The sequence below is a fragment of the Adiantum capillus-veneris genome, chromosome 10 (genome assembly GCF_014529385.1).
Source record: "Adiantum capillus-veneris isolate H3 chromosome 10, ASM1452938v2, whole genome shotgun sequence".
Lineage (NCBI taxonomy): Eukaryota > Viridiplantae > Streptophyta > Polypodiopsida > Polypodiales > Pteridaceae > Adiantum > Adiantum capillus-veneris.
Genome location: NC_140940.1, coordinates 138,290,310 through 138,308,840, shown reverse-complemented (window position 1 = coordinate 138,308,840; position 18,531 = coordinate 138,290,310). Strand labels below are relative to the sequence as shown.

Genomic DNA, 18,531 nt, shown 5'->3' with positions numbered 1-18,531 from the left:
CTTCAATGCCCCTTTGAGGCCCCACAAGTCTATCAATAATGGTAGTGTATGTGCTTTCACACACATCATTGACCATATTTTTGAAAGTAGCTTCCTCAAAGGCTGATTGAATCAAAGCATATGCTACTTAATGTGGCCATATGCATATAGATTTCTCAATAAAATGAAACTTTTTTTCTGTCAATTTATCTATGATGGCCATACAAGTATGAAATTAAAGTGATGTATCGGACAACTTGAAAAAGAAATATATTTTGACAAGAAAAAAATCCCTAAACTTGGAAGAAAATTAGAGACATCCTAAGATCAATAATTTAAGCTCTTACATTCTAATGCAACACAATTCAATCATATAGTTAATGGATGCAATCCTTTACACATTACCTAGATAAAAACCTAATACACTTTCCCTATTAAAATCTAAGCCCATCCAATATCATAATGCTAAGGTTCTGGCCTCATCGTAAGAGCAATGGATGGACCGTAGATTTGAACGCTGAAAAGAGTACACAATGCATATTCCTAGAAAAACTTCAATCATATGGATGCAAATTAAAATGTTGCATCCTTTCCATTGTAAGAATCGTTGCCTACCCCATGATCAAAACGCCATGATTGTAGGTTCCATTGTAAAAGTAAGGTATGGATCATGGATTCAAACACAAGAAAGAAGTATAGTTTTATAGCTTACCATAGATCATATTTGGAAGCCACTTCTCTTGTTGTAAAAAACAAGGATATACCAAGGATCATAACACAGGGAGAAGTGTAAATTTTTCAAGCTCACATTATGTTGAAGCTATGCTACCCTAAAGTCCACTATGAGTTAGGGAAACACTACAAAGAAAATTAGAAACAACACATGTGTTGTCTAATGGTCTCATATAGCCGCAACCCAAGTAAGAAACACGTGAGCAAATCATAACAATGACTCTTTATATGTTTTTAAGTTATTATGGGAGCAAGAGACACATATTTTGTGAATCTTAGCAACCTATAATAATGTTTAATAAACCCATCTCCCTAAAACTATCCGACGGATAAGAGGCACCATCTAGTGGATGATAACCTTGTCAAATAATAAAACAAACACAATTGTGACTCTATGTTTTGGGTTTTTTTTTTTGTTTTGTGTGTGGGGGGGGGAAGGAGAGGAGGAGGAGAGAGAGAGAGAGAGAGAGGATGGAGAGAGTAGGTAAAGAGAGAGTGTGTGTGTGGCTATGGTGTGTAAAAGAGAGAGAGAGAGAGAGAGAGAGAGAGAGAGAGAGAGTGGCTATGGTGTGTAAGAGAGTATAGAGTGTGTAGCTCTATGCAGGTGATCCATTGAATCGTAGTTGAACGACAATAAATGAAATTTCTTTTTATATAGTAGCAATTTTTTGATTAATACATTTCTTATCGAAAGACCTTTCAATAAAAAATGTGTTGGTCAAAAGATTTGTCGATCAAAAAAAATAAAAAAATATCATTTTATTAGTGTATTATTTGATAATAGACAATTTTTATTGTATTATTCAAATTATTTCTAATATCTGAGCAAACAAATACAACTCAAGTTGCTACTAATAAAACAAGTTCTCATCATGCCCACATACTTGTATATACACTTCTCATCATTTGCAAATGTACAAAGGGCTATGTTATTATGAGATTTAATTTGCATTTTTTATGGGAGTAGAAAAAGATGAAATTAGGATGATGAAGTTAGGTTGCAAATTAAGCATGTGTGGAGAGAGAGAGAGAGGATCCACACCATTGAATGACCAAGAGCTCCACTCATAGGTCATGACGTGCTTATGGTTTTACATGAGCTTTCCTTGCTTCAACTTAACTTGCCAGCACGTACCTTGTATGCCACTTTGTATTGTACGCCTCTAATGTGCACAAATATTTTGAACCTTTTCTGTGGTCTTTTTGGCTTTCTTTGCTGAAATGTTGGCTTTTCCTCTTTTGAACTTAGCTTAAAAAGAATAATTCCAACTTGAAAGGCTATAAAGAGCCACTATAGTGGAGAATTGTCTACTTTTAGCATGAAACCTTAGTAAAGCACCTCAATTATTTATAAGGGTCTATACATCTTTTACAACATTGTTCATCAATAGATCGTGAGGTACATTCTTTCATGTGTCAATTATTAAGGGCATACGTTTTTATTAACTTTTAAAAGGAATTTCATGATGATAGTGATGCTAAATTGATGCTATGTATTTATTTTTTATTTTATTTTTAGCAAAACTCACAATTGTGAGTGAATTATATTTATCAATCCAAATAATTACAAGGTGATGCTATGTATTTTTAAGTTGGTTGATTTGATGCTCTTGCAAAATGGAAAACTTTCTTCATTTGCTAACAATAAAATTTTCCTCTTTGAGATTGGCAATGCAAAAATTGCTTAAAAACAATGCTCATGTATCCCTGTTTGCTGTGTGAGTTTCTCCATTGAAATTGAAAAACGTTGTAATTTCATTGGACCTTAATTTTCAAGGTCAAATATGTGGCATTTTAGTTATAAATCCTAACAAATTGCTTAGATTTTGGCATAGATGTCAATTATATTCTTAATTTGACCTAAAGGGTCACCCATGAAAATGGCTTTTGGTGGTAGTGCTTTGTAAATTTTTCTTGATATCTATATCTTATTCAATCCACTACAGACAATACAAAATATAATTTTTTTTTAAATGTAGTCGTCAAACACAAGAAGAGGGATCATGCTTGTCCTATAGACTTCTGTGAATTTTAAATACTATATGTCTCCTGCTACCATGACCATATTCTCTTCACAAGCCCGTGTTGTTTGAATCTTAGCAGCCCCTACTATGCTTGAGCCTGAAACAATCTGTCCCTTGCCCCCAATCGTACCTAGCTAGGTATGTGGTGCCTCTGAGGCAGAAGTTCATGATGTTATGCATTGTATGAAAAACACTCCGTTTTCCTGCCAGGAGGGCGGTCCCCTGCCCCCAATCGTACCTAGCTAGGTATGCGGTGCCTCTGACGCAGAAGTTCATGATGTTATGCATTGTATGAAAAACACTGAAAAAGACTCCGTTTTCCTGTCGGGCGGGCAGTCCCCTGCATCGTACCTAGCTAGGTATGCAGTGCCTCCCTCACGAAAGTTCATGATGTTGAGGTAAGCCACAATGTGGCGATTATTGCGAGAATTTGTCCAAAACTTATTGTGATATATACATCCACATACAAAATGTGGGTTCTCGTGTGGAAAGATAATGGTAAATATCACATGTCCCCTATAAAAGTTGCAAGGTACAGTATAAAAGTTGCAAGGTACAGTAAAGGAAATTAAGCTTGAAATGAAAGCAAAGCATCTTAAAGAGGTGTATTAGATAGCCATGAAGTGGCGATTCTGTATAGTGTGTGGGGAAAAGCACAATGTCAAAGGATAAAGTGATAAGATGTTATATCATCACTCACACAGTGTGTGAGTATTGGCAAAAAAGAAAAATGTTAATTGAGGCTCATGATCTCTTTTCATCATTGTGAAATCATTCCCTAGGTTACTAAAATGCTGGAAGTCATGAGTACATCAACTATCACATCTATTGACAAGGACATACAAGATTTGTTCTCGTAGATTAGCGTAAAGGAGCCAATACTCGGACTGGGGTCCGAAACAAGGACAACATTAAGTGGGATCTAATTTATCATGCACATCTTAGGGATTTATGAGACAAGGACAACATTAATTGGGATCTAATCTATAATGCACATCTTAGGGATGTGTCCAAAGCTAGATATGAGTTTTTTTTTTAACATCATTTACATTGAAAATCATTAATTGTAGTGGGAGATTTTACATTGAAAATCATTAATTGTAGTGGGAGATTTGAGTCATTTCAACTTGAATTTCCTTTATTGTCTCATAATTGTTAGATGTATTTAGCTTGGCTCCTTTATCCTAATAATAGGTAAACTTGGCAAAGGAAGCTTCTCAATTGAATTGAAAGAGTAAAGATGGGTATTTTGGTTAAAAACAAACCCTAATCTTGTAAGCCTTGAGCAAATATAAACTCAAGAAGTCTAGACTCTAAAATCTCAAAAGCCAAAGAGTGAGCATTTGAACATGTTGGGCATATGTTACCATTTTGCAAGAAACATGGTAATTTAATTTGTGTGCGCGTGTGCGCGCACGCAAGTGCACATATGTGAGTGTGAACGACAAAGGGGTTGGGTTTATCTTTGAAATTTGAAATTTTACCTCTAAAATTTAGACTTGAAGATGAGAAATTTACAAAAGTAGGGAGATTTATTATTGAAATTTTGAAATATTGTCAATTTACATCTATGAATTTCCATATTTAGGTTTTTTTTTTTTTCAAGCACTGTCAAAATCTCTATGGCACATTGCAAAAGAAATTCCACACGCAAACAAAGTGGTCCATTGGAATTGGAACTGAAGCAGGAGAAATTAAAGCTCTAGTACAAATATGCCACACTTTAAAGTAAAGAGAATCATTCAAAGTTAAAACTTGTCTCATCCATCTAAAGTATGTCATCCTTCTGTCGATGGCCTTTAGGCCAAGGTAGTCTACATGGAGATGTTCACATTGGGTAGGCTTTACGGACACCTTCATGCCACTTAATGTTGCCAACCTTGATATACACTAGTTTGGTCGGCGGCCTTCGGCTCTCTCTCTCTCTCTCTCTCTCTCTCTCTCTCTCTCACACACACACACACACACACACACACACACACACACACACGTTGTTGCCTATGTGGCCGGAGAGGTGCAGAGCACACTGTGTGAGTGAGGAGACATTGACATGTGTCCAAGAGGGGGCACCGGAATCCCTCCCCCTATTATATATGTATAGATGAGATACAGGGTGCATCACACCGTCATGTAGTAATTTTCACCTAAAAGTCAAGATTTTTCTTTAGACACCGGTTGGAACACCATGAATCTAAGCCCCCTATATCCAAAGAAGTGCTCACATATACTCTTTATAGTGTAAATTTTCCTAGATGAAAATGAAATTTTATGGAATTCAATTTTGTGAGAACTTGATTTTCAAGGTCAAAATTTCGACATTTTAGTTACAAACATGACATGTACCTTCGAATTTGGCGTAAATCCCAGACGTCTCATCTCAAAAATCAAGGCTAAGAAATTGTTATTTAAAAAAAAAGAAAAAAAACAACGAGTCAAGAGGCATTGACTTGATTGTCCCTTGGTGTGTGAGTCTACTCTTGTTCTAACTTGAAGCATAGTTACAAGAGAGGCACAATTCCATGAGTCGCAACAAAGCCTATTATATTGGTACACAGACCTACTACTACAAAAAGTGGGAATATAAATCTTGACCATATTTAGAGTGCCGACATCCTTATGATCATGATGGAATTGTGAGTGGGCACCAAAAGTTCATCTCTATGGGAGCTAAGAATGATAACATGTGCTTTTAAACTTTGGTATAAACAACGTGTGAAAAGGCAAAAATTCATCACTCATACCTAGTTTCCACACATACCTGTATTGCTACTCATTAAATTACTAAACATATACATAAACTACTTGCTTTTATGCAAGGAATACATACACACATACATATTTGCACTTTTGTATGGCCCACTACCATAGACACATACATATGTACCCAAGATTTTTGTCTTATGGTGTGCGCGTTAGTGCACGCGCTCACAGATCCATTAGGGTAAAACCCCCAATACTTGGACATCTCCCATTTAAGGACAAACGTTTAGTACTGTCGGGGCCTAGTTTTAGAACATGATAGAGTGAGAGGCGGGGTGGTTTAGATGAGATTTCGAAACTGTTCACCGGATTGTGGGTTCAATATCCGCTGTTCACTGTCCTTTTATAACCTGCAAAGTGTGTTCGGCTTTTGGGCCCGTGTTTTCTTACACAACCATCACCTCGTACCCTTATTGCATGTGCTCCCGTTTGAGTCCTCAAATAGTTCGTTTCTTGTGTTTAGCATAAAACAAGGCGCCTCGAGGCAAACGTTGGCATTGCCTTTCCCTGCGATTGAAGAAAGAAAGAGAGAAGGAAACAAAGAAGAAGAGAGATTATAGATTAAAGAGGAGAAAAATAAAATATACCTTCCAAAAATTGAAAGGGTGCTCCGTTGTACACGTGTTGAAACTTCCTTGGCATTTACCCTACCTTTCTGTCAAAAGGCAGTGCCAATGAATGTGAATTTAGAACTGTTTTAGGGTAAAGGGGCCATATTAAAGACTCTTGAGCATGTATTGGGTGCATTTTCTCTCTGCTACTCTTTTTAAGTATGGACATGCAAAATCAATAGCAAGGGCCAAGAGGTTTCTGTAGCATAAGGCTCGATAGGATCATCGGTTCATAGAACAAGAACAGTAGCAATAAGTGCGATCGTGTGTATCAAAAGCGCGGGCCAATAGCTAAAGGGCCACCGTAGGCAGTTTTACAACTCGATTGTTGGTGCCAATCGAACTCACATTGTGTGGTTGCGATTGAATTGACCGCGGAGTGATCCGCCTCTTGGCGTATTAATTTTGGTGCTTGTTTGTCTTAAGGTTTGGGGTCGACATGTCTACACACGGGCACTCGTCATGTTAGTAGCCCTTGTACCCTATATGTCTACATTACAGGACCTAAGCAACTACAACAATCTTTGTATGTTTAGATTCTATGTCCTATATACTTGTGTGTGTATGTGAGAATATTAATACAACACATACATATACACATGTATGATACTTATCTATACATCAAATGCATCCATTCACATACACATATCATATGTGTATGTGTAGATGTATATGTGCTTGTGAAGGGGATGGATATGATGTAAAGATGAGCATTAAGTGGAGGAGGAGGGTGGAGTGTAGTGCACGTAGAAGGCAAACTATAAAAAGGGGTGTGGTGTGGCAGGAGTGCATCATTTACCTTTGGGGAGATCATGAGAATGGCATTTCACGTGGCGACCTCTTCTTGTGGTGCTTCATGTAGAGTGGTGGTGTTTGTAGTCCTCCTTGCCTTTCTTCAGGCTACCCTTCTACAAGTTGCAGGTAAGCAGCTCAACCATCTCATGTCCCCAATATACTCACCAGTATATAATGTGCAGCAGCTAGCTCTTTCATGCGTCTAGAAGCTTGCTTGCTATGTCAATATGGAGGAGCAACTCTTTTTCTGTGGTGTGTTCACAGAAGGACGCTCTCCGAGCTTGGGAGCTTCCAATACTCCGGTGAGGTAGTGAGTGAGTGCACGCTCGCGCGCGTGAGAGAGAGAGAGAGAGAGAGAGAGAGAGAGAGAGGAAGAAGAAGAAATTTACTCCCAAGACATATCTCCATTATACATGCGTACAATATGCACCCACACAAGGCACATGCATTCTTACAATTGTACCCACAGCTCCATACAAGTGCACAACACCTCACTAACTCTTGCAAAAGACTAACCAATGTCATTGTTGGCAGAATGAATTAGCAGAGGACAGGAAGATGGCTACCACACTTCATGCCAGCTCTTACTATGATGCTAGTAATGATGGGCAAAAAGTATGGTGTGTGGGCAAGCCGGCAGCGGAGGACACTTATCTACGAAAGAACATTGATTATGCATGTGGCCAAGAGGGGGTGGATTGCAGGCTCATTCAACAAGGTGCATCATGCTTTTTGCCCAATACCCCAATAGCTCATGCCTCCTTTGCCATGAATCTCTATTACCAAAAACACGGTCGCAATTGGTGGAATTGCCATTTCAACAACACTGGACTTGTTGTCTTCACTGACCCAAGTACAAGCTCTCTCTCTCTCTCTCTCTCTCTCTCTCTCTCTCTCTCTAGTGTGGTAGATTGGTTGTCCTATTTCCCGCTTTTATAACATGTCTTGAGCTCAAGACGCACAGAAACACACATCTTTAGATCCATGCATGCATTATCTTCATATGTGATCTTCATACGCTGATGTTTGTGTGTGTAGCTTGTATATTGATATAAGCTTGGCATCTAGGAAATTTAGGGCGGGTGTCGTATTAATGGGACAGCAACGTAATATCCTTTTGTGTACCAACCATACGCATGCACGGGGAACAATATATGTGATACATAAAACCTCTCAGCTTGTACCATCAAAGAGGATTACCAGGATGGCGCAAGCTTAGTTAGCGCTAAAGATTATTGGTAATGAACCATTTTAGTAAATAAAAAGACCCCTTGTCTTAGTTACGTTATAAACTTATAGTCAATGCTTAAAAGAAGCCTAAGCATAGGGTAGAGGAGCCAATTATGAGACATGGGAAACGCACCACCCCCAATTTTCAATTTAGAGACAAAAAATTTGAAATATTCTCGGATATTTGCTTTTGTGGAACTTTTGGATTCGTTTGAAAGTGTATCAGTGTTGGGTCCAGGCCTGGAAATTGCAGGCACCCTTACCCATCCTAGGGAAGGGAAATTTTCAAAAGTGCCCGTCCCATGGGAAGGTCTGTCTGACATTTTGACCTTCAAAATAAAGGGAAAATTTTTCCCTACTCTTTCGATCGAATCTTTGTGAAAAAACAAGTTTTTTCATGAGTGCATTTTAACTAACCAAAACCATGTGCTTTTTAAGAATTGCAACTTGGAAAAAAAAACTCTCAGCCACCAGCAAAACTGGTTGACGACCTACTCGAAATTAAGATTTGTCACTTGAGTAGCCCGCTGCTCTTGCCAAAAAACTTGTGAGCGATTGAACTTTGAGTTCAAACTTCAATCCTAGTGCAATGTTACCTCTATAATATGCCCAAAGTGCTAAAAATTCCATATAATAAAAGTGCATGTCACTACATGCTTGAACAACCTTCAAAATCAATTCCATACTTATTAGTGACTCTCAAAGTCTATACAACATCATCTAGGTACTACTCCAAAAGCCCCAATTCCAGGCATTGGCATGCTTAATCTTTGCAGGGCACGTTGAGAGGTTTCCCTTCCCTAGGAAGGTCTTGCAAAAATAAGCCCTTCCTTGGGGGAGGGACACTCAAACAACATGTCCTTTCTTAGGAGGGGCTACTATAAATTTGCCTAGCGTGTGCAGGGTTGGAAGCAAAGGAAGGGTGGACAACGTTGCAATTTTTGGCCTTGGTTGGATCTATTACGTCTCGAATGCCTCAAGAAGCGCTCAAAATTTGAATTTTCTGCAATAGAGCATTGAGATGAAGTCAAAAAATATCAATCTTGCTATTCTTTAATTTGCCTTAAGTTTTTTTTGTTAACGATAATGGTGGTTTTGGACATGTGATAATGATCCTTTTTTGTTCTGTATTTGTGTAGGCTTTGGAAATTGCAAATATAGTGCTGATTGGGGCATATGATTGTACATTTACAGCTCCACAAAGGCTTTCAAAATTACTATATAATCAATATACACATACACTTTTCTTTGCTTTGTATCGTGTATAGCATCTACCAATGCTAGAAAAGCTTCAATTACTTCGAATACGATTTTGTGTAAGCGATGTGCTGCGCAAGAGATCTCGATCATGTCGTTCCTAGCTTTTTCTTTGTATTAGCTTGCTCCCTAATATCATGGAGTGCAATAAATACTACCAAGAAAATCATCATCATTCCTTTCCATGAGCTAGCCATGTAATCTTTTCTTGGTAACCAAAAATTCTTTCTACTTTTGAGCTGAATGGGGGATTCACAAAGGGGTATCATATGGTAACAGATGAGTGTGTAACAGATGAGTGTATGGAGGGCCCTCTATTTAAGGGAAAATAGGTGCATTTTACAAAGAATAGTCCTCTATATAGGGGTTAAAAAGGGACATTTGATGTAGGTAGGTGACATCTCTTTATTATTACTTGGAGTTTAAAGAGGATGATCGTGGTGTGTCGGCCTCTAGATTGGCTCCTACTGGGTCTACGCTCCCAATTAACCCGAATCTACGGAGATCCTCCAAATATCCACGTCGATGCTCCTAAAATCCACGTCGGCAGTCCACATCAGGCTTGCCATGGCCGGCTTTGCACGCACCTTTCGCCTATTTTCTTCCGTCTGCTCCATTGCCATGCAGCTCCGAATCGTGATCTGCCTTGCCCTCTCCCTCTGTCCGCCTTTCGCACCAATACATGACATCGACATCCCTATCCCATCGTAGGAAGCTACCAACGACAACCTCATGACCTAAAGAGAGAGAGAGACAGAGAGAGGGTCAATACGTGAAAACGAGCCTCTGCAGAGGCAGTGAGGGCTGCACACGCATTCCATTACTAGGACTCACAACATTTTGCTCTTGAGAATTCACAAGACTTAGAGACAAGCAGTAACACAAAAAGAATTCATCTATTAAATCTGCTTTCTTTAAAATAGAAAGCTCGGGTGTACATATAAGAGGTGTAGATGGTATATTTTTCTCATTAAGAAAAAGCACATGTTTACTATTGGCCAAAAAGACTTGGAGACAAGCAATAACACAAAAAGACTTCATCTCTATTAAATCTGCTTTCTTTAAAATAGAAAGCTCGGCTGTACATATAAGAGGTGCAGATGGTATATTTTTCTCATTAAAAAAAAGCACATGTTTACTATTGGCCAAAAAGACTTGGAGACAATCAGTAACACAAAAAGACTTCATCTATTAAATCTGCTTTCTATAAAATAGAAAGCTCAACTGTACATATAAGAGGTGCATATGGTATATTTTTCTCACCAAGAAAAAGCACATGTTTACCATTGGCCATAAAGGATAAGGATGGGGGCCAAAGGTGGGCTGCAACACTGAAGCAGGCACACAACACTTGTGCTTTTCTTCCATATGAATAACCTCCACAGCACAATATTTAGGAGATAAATTTAATGTGAGGCGTTGCACCGTGTGCATGGCCTTTTCTTTGCCTTCTTACAAAAGAGGACAATCCTTGAGAGAGAGAGAGAGAGAGAGAGAGAGAGAGAGAGAGATTGCTCATAGCATTCCTGGAGTGCCATGCTCGGGTGCACTGCACTGAGTTGCCCTCGTCATCGCCGTCACTACAGTCTGCTCCCAACTATCCCCTACCCTCACCATGGCATGCCATTCCAATGCAAAGCATATTGAGGCGTCTCTCTCTCTCTCTCTCTCTCTCTCTCTCTCTCTCTCTCTGCGAGCAACAGCAAAAAGATCTCTCTCTCCCTCTCTCTCTCTCCACCCTCCACGTGCCCTCTACACCTTTTTTTTCGTAAAAGCTCTTAACGTATCTCTAAAGATTCTCCTGCTTCGAAAATTGGGGACGCCTACTCGTTACTATCCTCTTATAGAAAAACTGTTGATAGATGGCTTTTGCTTAGAGGACGATCATTACTAACCTCATATAGACAAGTGAAAGGGTAACGGTGGCTTTCTAAAACAATAAAAAAGTGATAAAATTAGTAGGTTGAGTTTAAGTAGAAATTTTAGTGTTCGGGAAAGGATTGCCTGAGGTTGGCCTTGAGCCGATTGAAAACGAGACTAGCCGGTTGCAAACCGTGGTAAAGGGAAGAAAAAATGGTGAAATATGTGAGAAAATAGTTTTAAAATCCTCCAAATTTCAAAAATTTTGCTAGTATTTCCGGTTTGCTTCATTTCGATGAGGAAACTGAGCCACCATTGTTCAGGAAAGGTGTGCCTCAACTTAGCCTTGAGTCGGCTAAAAATCAAGATTAACCGGTTAGAAGCAATGGTAAAGGGGAAAAAACCGGTAAAATATACGAGAAAATAGTTCAAACTCTTGCAAATTTGAAAATTTGTACTAGTAGTTTCGATTTGCATCTTTACATGTAAAAAACTCGATCGCTTAGAAAAAAAAACTTTTCTGAACATTGTCGACCACTTAATAAAAGAGACTTTCTCGAACATTTATTGAAATTAAGCTATAGAATGCAAGGAAATTCAAGCCATGTGAAGCTGTGAAATGAAACGTGAAATAAAAAGAACTTATTAATATATATGTGTGTGTGTGCGCGCATGCGCGCTTCTAAAATAAGAGAATGCAAGAAAAGTCAAGGATGTGAAATGAAAAGATCCATTCAATACTTTAAAACTTAAATAACATTTAAGGTAAGTCTCAATCGTGATAGAAAACATTGAAAGTATGCTTAATTCGACTCTCGACTCTCAAAAAACATTGAAAGTATGCCTAACTCGACTCTCGACTCTCAGAAAACATTGAAAGTATGCCTAACTCGACTCTCCTCTAAGGTTTCTTTTAGAAAGCCAAAAAAAAATGATAGATGGGTTTTGCTTAGAAATAGTATTACATGCTTAGTATCCTCATTTGAAGTCAACTATGAAAAATAGTACTTTCACAAGAATGATGTGGGTGTTAAGAAAGAGATAATACTGATGAAAATAGACAAAAACAAGGAGCAACCTTTCAACCTTCCAAGGTTGCCTTCATAAAATTTGCAAGCTATGCTCAAATAAACTTATGTGCCTGTATAATTGGAACCGCCTTTCAATGTGAATTAGTGATCAAAACAAATATACAACTTGAAATTTACCTTTGCAGCAAAAATCTTTAAGTAAAGATTTTTTTTGAAAAAAAAGTTTATTTCAAGCACCGTTGCGCAGACAGCGTGTGTTACACCAATTACAGGCCTCTTATGTATGAACAAAACCCTAAAAGATTCCAATCAAAGCCTACAATTTGGACTCTAAAACTAAGTTAGATTTAACTTTATTTTGATTTGAATGTTTGAACTTTTGCATACTAATTATTCATATTCTCTAGAATTAATGCTTTCTAATATTCCTTAATCCAAACTCACCTTCTCTCTAAGCGTCTTTTTTTTTTTACTTTATTGATTCCTCAGCTATTAATGATATACTGAATTGGAGTTTACCATTTAATTTGCGAAAATCAATAAGTTATTTCGCATATTTGTAAAGAATCTGCGAATTACCACGTCACATCAAACAACAAGAAAAAGTGATCTGATTTGAGAAAATTACCCAAAATTCAATAAGTTCTTTCACATATTAACCAAATATCTCTGAATTACCACATGGCATTGAACAGCAAGCAGAAATCCTAGTTGTACTTTATGTCCTCGTCATTTCATTACCTATTTCTGATGGTAATATATAGTCCCAATCCTTCTCAAAATTGTAAGAAGGTATACAATGTTCAGACTTTAAGGTGTAGGGAATGGCCCTGCAGTGGCCATTCCCTGAAATAATGGGCGACCTCATGGCGGCCGGCGGAGGCCGGGAGCCATGATGGGAGCGCATTATTTCAGGGAATGGCCACTGCAGGGCCATTCCCGGCCGTCAATGGTCGTGGGAGAGGAGGGCCAACACACTGACCTACGTAGGGGCCATTCCCTGAAATAATGGGCGACCTCATGGCGACCGGCGGAGGCCGGGAGCCATGATGGGAGCGCATTATTTCAGGGAATGGCCACTGCAGGGCCATTCCCGGCCGTCAATGGTCGTGGGAGAGGAGGGCCAACACACTGACCTACGTAGGGTACAGTCACGAAGCAGAGGGGTGACAGTCTGAAATCTGTGTGTTAGGTACAGTCACGAAGCAGAGGGGCGACAATTTTAAATCTACGTGTTGATGTGGCAGCTGCAGAGTGAATGACAAGTTTTGGATTACAGCTGTTGAGATGTCCATCGTAGGTGCCATTCCCCTTGCTGATTTGGGACGCAATGATTGGCTTCCATGGCTAACATTACCACTGCTGATGTGTCGTACATCCAGACGACGCAAAGCTGAATTCTGCAAAATAATCGCCAGTAGATTAACGGCCCAAACTGCCAACCCCCCTCCCCACGACCTTGACGGGTACGTATGCAAGATTATCTAATTTCTAAAGTGAAATGACAATTTAGCCTTAGAGTGAAAAGCAAATTCACGCATAAAAAAGAAGCTCCTATGGAAAAAAAGATTCCTAAGGATATTCACACATATTGTTACCAAATTATGTTAAAATCAAGAGCAACTAGTCAATACAGGAAAGTGCCCACTGCTGAGGAATTCACGAAGGAATGTTGTACGGGGACCCATGTGAGTGTAAGGAAGGGGATGATATAATGGAGGGAAGATGGATTTTGCAAAGCATGGTCTTGTATGCAGGGGCAAACAAAGGGCATTTTGTGGACACAGGTGGCATCCCCTTATTGTTCGTATTGAATCACATAACATAACGTTATTGAAAGGGAAAGAGTGTGTTACTTTGCGCTTATAGGGTTGAAAGCTGCATGCTAACGTGACACACTTTTTGAGTTATTAACACATACTCACTTAGTGTAGCTGAAAAAACCTTAGGCATCCGGTAAATTTTTTGCAAAAGCTTTCTTGAGCTTCAACCTTATTCTATCTTGAAAAATAGTGAGAGAAAGCTCAAAAATAGCTCTATCCAAGGACACCTTGTTTCATGGAAGGACTATCCCATTGAAGATGCTAAAGCAACAATCTTCAAGGACTATCCGCACATGTTGTTGAGATGAGGACATCTCAATTTCTAAGTTAGGGAGATTGTAAAGTAGCTTCCTTCTTAAGCACTAAAAAGCTAGCATTCTCCTATTAAAAATGGTTCCAAATTAGATAAATTATGATATTTTGAATCTTAAGTTAAAAACTACTTCACACAAAAAAAAAAAATCTTTGAAAACAAAAAATCCTAAACCCGTAAAACCCAAATTGAAGCTTTAACGGAACCTTAGACTTTAGCAAATAGTTCATAATCTTTAAGGACTGAAAAGCATGCAATCTTATTGGATAGGATGGATAAGGTATCACAGGGAGCCACATGGGGATTGTGTGGCACTCATATCAAGTAGGGAAGCAACTACAAGCCCTCGAAGCCCCTGAACTTGACCAAATGGGTAGTACAAAAGCAGTAGGTGGCTTCGAGGATCTCACGTGGTTGGAATAGAAACATGGGGTGAGCTCTTAAGCTAGGGGCTAGCTCTTGTAGAAAGGGGGAAGATTTTAGCAGGCCCTTTGCTTGGCAAAGCCTATAAAAAGGCCTAAAGACCTCACTCACACACACATGTGTTGATCATACTTTATTGCCTTTGAGCCGTTACTTCTTCCAAGAAAAAGGCATCCACAAACCATTTTGAGATCAATATCTTAAGTGGATTTATGAGATAATCAAGTCTTATTATGCCAAATTTTCTTAGGTACTCTATGAAACTATGCTAAGTCTCTCTCTAGGTTAGAATCTCTATTAATTACACACCTTCTTGCTTAAACAAGAGTGATCATGCTAATTATGTCCAATTGATTATGCATGCTTAAACAAGAGTGATCATGCTAATTATGTCCAATTGTGCTCTTGTTATACATAATGCACTATTAATTTATCATTTAAAGTAATATATGTGCTTGCATTGAAGAAATGTATCAATGATAATAATAAAGATTAGTAAAAAGTAACAAAACTATAACTTAATTAGAAAGAAATTTAAAATTTTATTCTCTATTGCATACTTAAGAGAGATGCATCATCAATTTTTAGTCGCACACTTAATTTTTGGACTACTAAAATAGAGAGAAATTATTTTTATGAGAATTGAAACTTGAGTTTGATTTTCTCAAATCTTTAGATTATGAGAAAGGTCATTGATAAAAATATGATGCTCGATTTACTTTTTATTTGTAATTTTCGAGTTAAGTTTAGAATTCCTAATGGCTTGAAAAAAAAAATCACTATCTATATAGTGCAAGTACATAGTGCAAGGACACTAAATTTAGAATTCCTATATTGTGCAAGTACATAGTGCAAGGACAATTTAACCCTAGTTTGGTGCCACAATCGGACATTATAGTAGTGTCTTTTTTGGAGCATTTTGTAGAAAATACCAAGGCAAAATCATAATGAATTTTTACCAACTTACTTAGTGTATGACTTGCTCCATGGGTATATTATATAAGAAAAACAATATAAAGTTGTTTTGAGAATCACTTTTTAACTAAAAAAAGGTTCTTTAATACCATGTCTACAAAAGTGTGTGTGAATTCTAGTATGTGGTGCATAAATCATACTAAAAACAAGGTAAAAAGGCAAGAAGGCCACTTATGTTAAGGGGGGACAAAGGAGAGTAAGTTCAAATAAGTGCCTACAATTTGTTGTATTTTAATATAAAATTGTATTATATATTTTTAAAAAGTGGCTCTTACTAGTTTGCGTAAAATAAAATACATTAATTGAAAGATGCCTTCAAGATTTTCTCTACCCTCATGGCTTAGCCCTCACTTCCTGCTCATATTGCCAAAACCTTCTCCCGTCTGTATGTTCCCCTTCCCTACCTCTTGATGCGTCCCTGCGAGTCTGTAAATTTATCTTTCATGTGTGAGCTTGCACCTAAGCTTCCCTTATCATTCATGGACTTGCACCTACAGAGCCGTCCCCCCATGTCATCTCCATTATGCCTATGTCGAGGAAGGATGCAAGAGCTAGAGAGAGAGAGAGAGAGAGAGAGAGAAAGAGAGAACGAGAACAAGAAGAAGAAGAGATTTTATTCACCTATGTCTTATGAAGTGTCCCTACCTCTGCTCTACGACGAGAGAGAGAGAGAGAGAGAGAGAGAGAGAGAGAGAGAAAGAGAGAGAGAGAGAGAGAGAGAGAGAGAGAGAGAGAGAGAGGGGTCCGTTATTGGGAGGCATGGCCATCCTACCTCCCCCTAATCCTCTACCTTTAAATCTCCTCAGGCATCTTCTCATGATCTCTACTAATGGGCCAATTTTTTATTTTCTTCTAGTCGGTACCCCCTACTCGCAAATGGCTTATATATTACAAAGGGCCCCACTTAAATAATAAGATAAATGGTTCACATTGCACCTCATCATTTTGAAACAAAATAAAATAAAAAAGAAGTAAAATAAAAAGATATATTAAAAATTAAAACAAAATATTATTTTAATGTTTTCGTATTATAATAAAAGATAGATTTGATAAGCATAGAAAATAATAAAATAATTTGGTAAAGTGATTTTTTAAAAAAATTCCTTAAATGAGAGGACCATTTATTAATACCTCACACAGTGTTCAGGAAAGTCTTTTTGCGTAAGCGACGAGTTTCTTGCTTATACATATGCAAACTTGAAATACTATTAGAAATTTTCAAATTTACAAGATGTTTGAACTATTTTCTAGTATATTTTATTGGGTTTTTGTCCCTTTACCACCCTTTGCAAGTGGCTAATCTTGATTCTCAACCGGCTCATGGCTAAGCCGAGGTACACCTTTTTCGAACACTAGTCTTCACATCATAGGATCAAACTCCTATTTGATCTTTTGATCTTTGAAGTCTTTTTCAAGCATGCAAAAAAAGAAATGTAGTTTTGGACAATAAGTTTCTATTTAAAAGTTTTAGCTTTCTACTCACAAGACTCTTTAGACCTTTAATGACACTTGTTTTCCAAAGAAATTTGAACAACCTTCACCCTTTGGGTACTAAGGTCTTTAGCACGCCAAAAATCCATTCGCTCTTAATTACATGAATATGTGGTGTTTGTAAATTGTAAGTATATATAGTAGCACATAAAGTATTGTGACAAACAAAATTCATTTCACCTAGGAAAACAAGGTGAAACTTCACTATGGCCTACATAAGGCTATTATTGACAAGAAATTCCTGATAAAAAGGTTCTTTGAGAAAAATAGAAAGTGACGCTATTATTTTTATACAAGTAGTGTCACAATACAAGTATGTCCCCTCAATCTTTTTTTTCATTTGTTTTAAGCGGTATCTTCAGGGATGCTGCTGTGGTTAGTGGGGGAAAAGCCAAGGAGCCGACAGCTGTTGGTATGCGGTGTGTATAGCAGGTGTAGAGAGAGAGAGAGAGAGAGAGAGAGAGAGAGGGAGCCTGGGAGGATGTTTGTGGAGAGAGAAGATTTTTTGTGGTCGAGAAGGAGTTGGCGTCGCTGATGACTACAGGTGGGAGGGCGGATAGGAGACGGATGTCGAGGAGAGACACAAGTCGACAAGGGGAGAGAGGATGTAGCAGGTGTAGGGATGCAGGTCATAGCAGGAGAGAGTGTTTGTCGCAAGCAGGTCAGTGCGCACCACCCAGACTCGGAGGGCGATGAAGATGGAACTTCGCCTGCAGGTTTGTGGAGTTGAGACAGAGCTCTGTCTCTCTCTGTGTGTCCTCTACTGCATGATGTGATCGATGGCGATCACAGTCCTCCGGGTCTGCAGATACACCTCTCGCGAGCAAATCCGACATGAGTTGAGGTTGCAACAGCGCGAGGCTCAAGCCGGCGCAAACCTGCAATGGGGTAGAGGCAGGCTAGGTTGGTGGCGAAGCAAGCATGCATCCAAGGGTGGACTTGGGGCAAACGCAGGCTGCGTTGGTGGTGAAGCAACCATGCGTCCAAGGGTGCAGCTGGGCGTTTTCCTTTTTCATTTGCAAGATTCGTGCGGAATCTGGATAGTTAATTAATTAATGTGTGTTGGGAAAGACCCAGTATGTGAGCATGTCAAGAATGATATTATGCTTTTGTGAAAGAAATGTGTAACAATGAATTATTTACATTACAATATATTCAAAAGGCATAAAACATAATGTTTGACACAAAACTCAATGCTCCTCTTTAAAGACAAAGGTACAAAAATGT

General features: G+C 38.5%; 1 protein-coding gene and 1 long non-coding RNA gene across 2 annotated transcripts; one reads left to right on the top strand and one right to left on the bottom strand.

The window, feature by feature from the left end:
* Nucleotides 1-5,625: 5,625 nt before the first annotated feature.
* LOC147449729 (uncharacterized) lies at nt 5,626-7,042 on the bottom strand. Its single transcript, XR_015189455.1, has 3 exons — nt 6,906-7,042; nt 6,083-6,150; nt 5,626-6,002 (listed from the first exon to the last, which is right to left on the bottom strand). It is a non-coding gene; the product is annotated as an uncharacterized LOC147449729 (long non-coding RNA).
* LOC147449728 (major pollen allergen Ole e 10-like) lies at nt 6,876-9,632 on the top strand. The gene is made up of 4 exons (XM_086522076.1): nt 6,876-7,027; nt 7,166-7,203; nt 7,436-7,754; nt 9,271-9,632. The coding sequence occupies exons 1-4, from the start codon at nt 6,919-6,921 to the stop codon at nt 9,309-9,311; spliced, it is 507 nt and encodes a 168-aa protein (XP_086378202.1). The 5' UTR covers nt 6,876-6,918; the 3' UTR covers nt 9,312-9,632.
* The last annotated feature ends 8,899 nt before the right edge of the window (nt 9,633-18,531 follow it).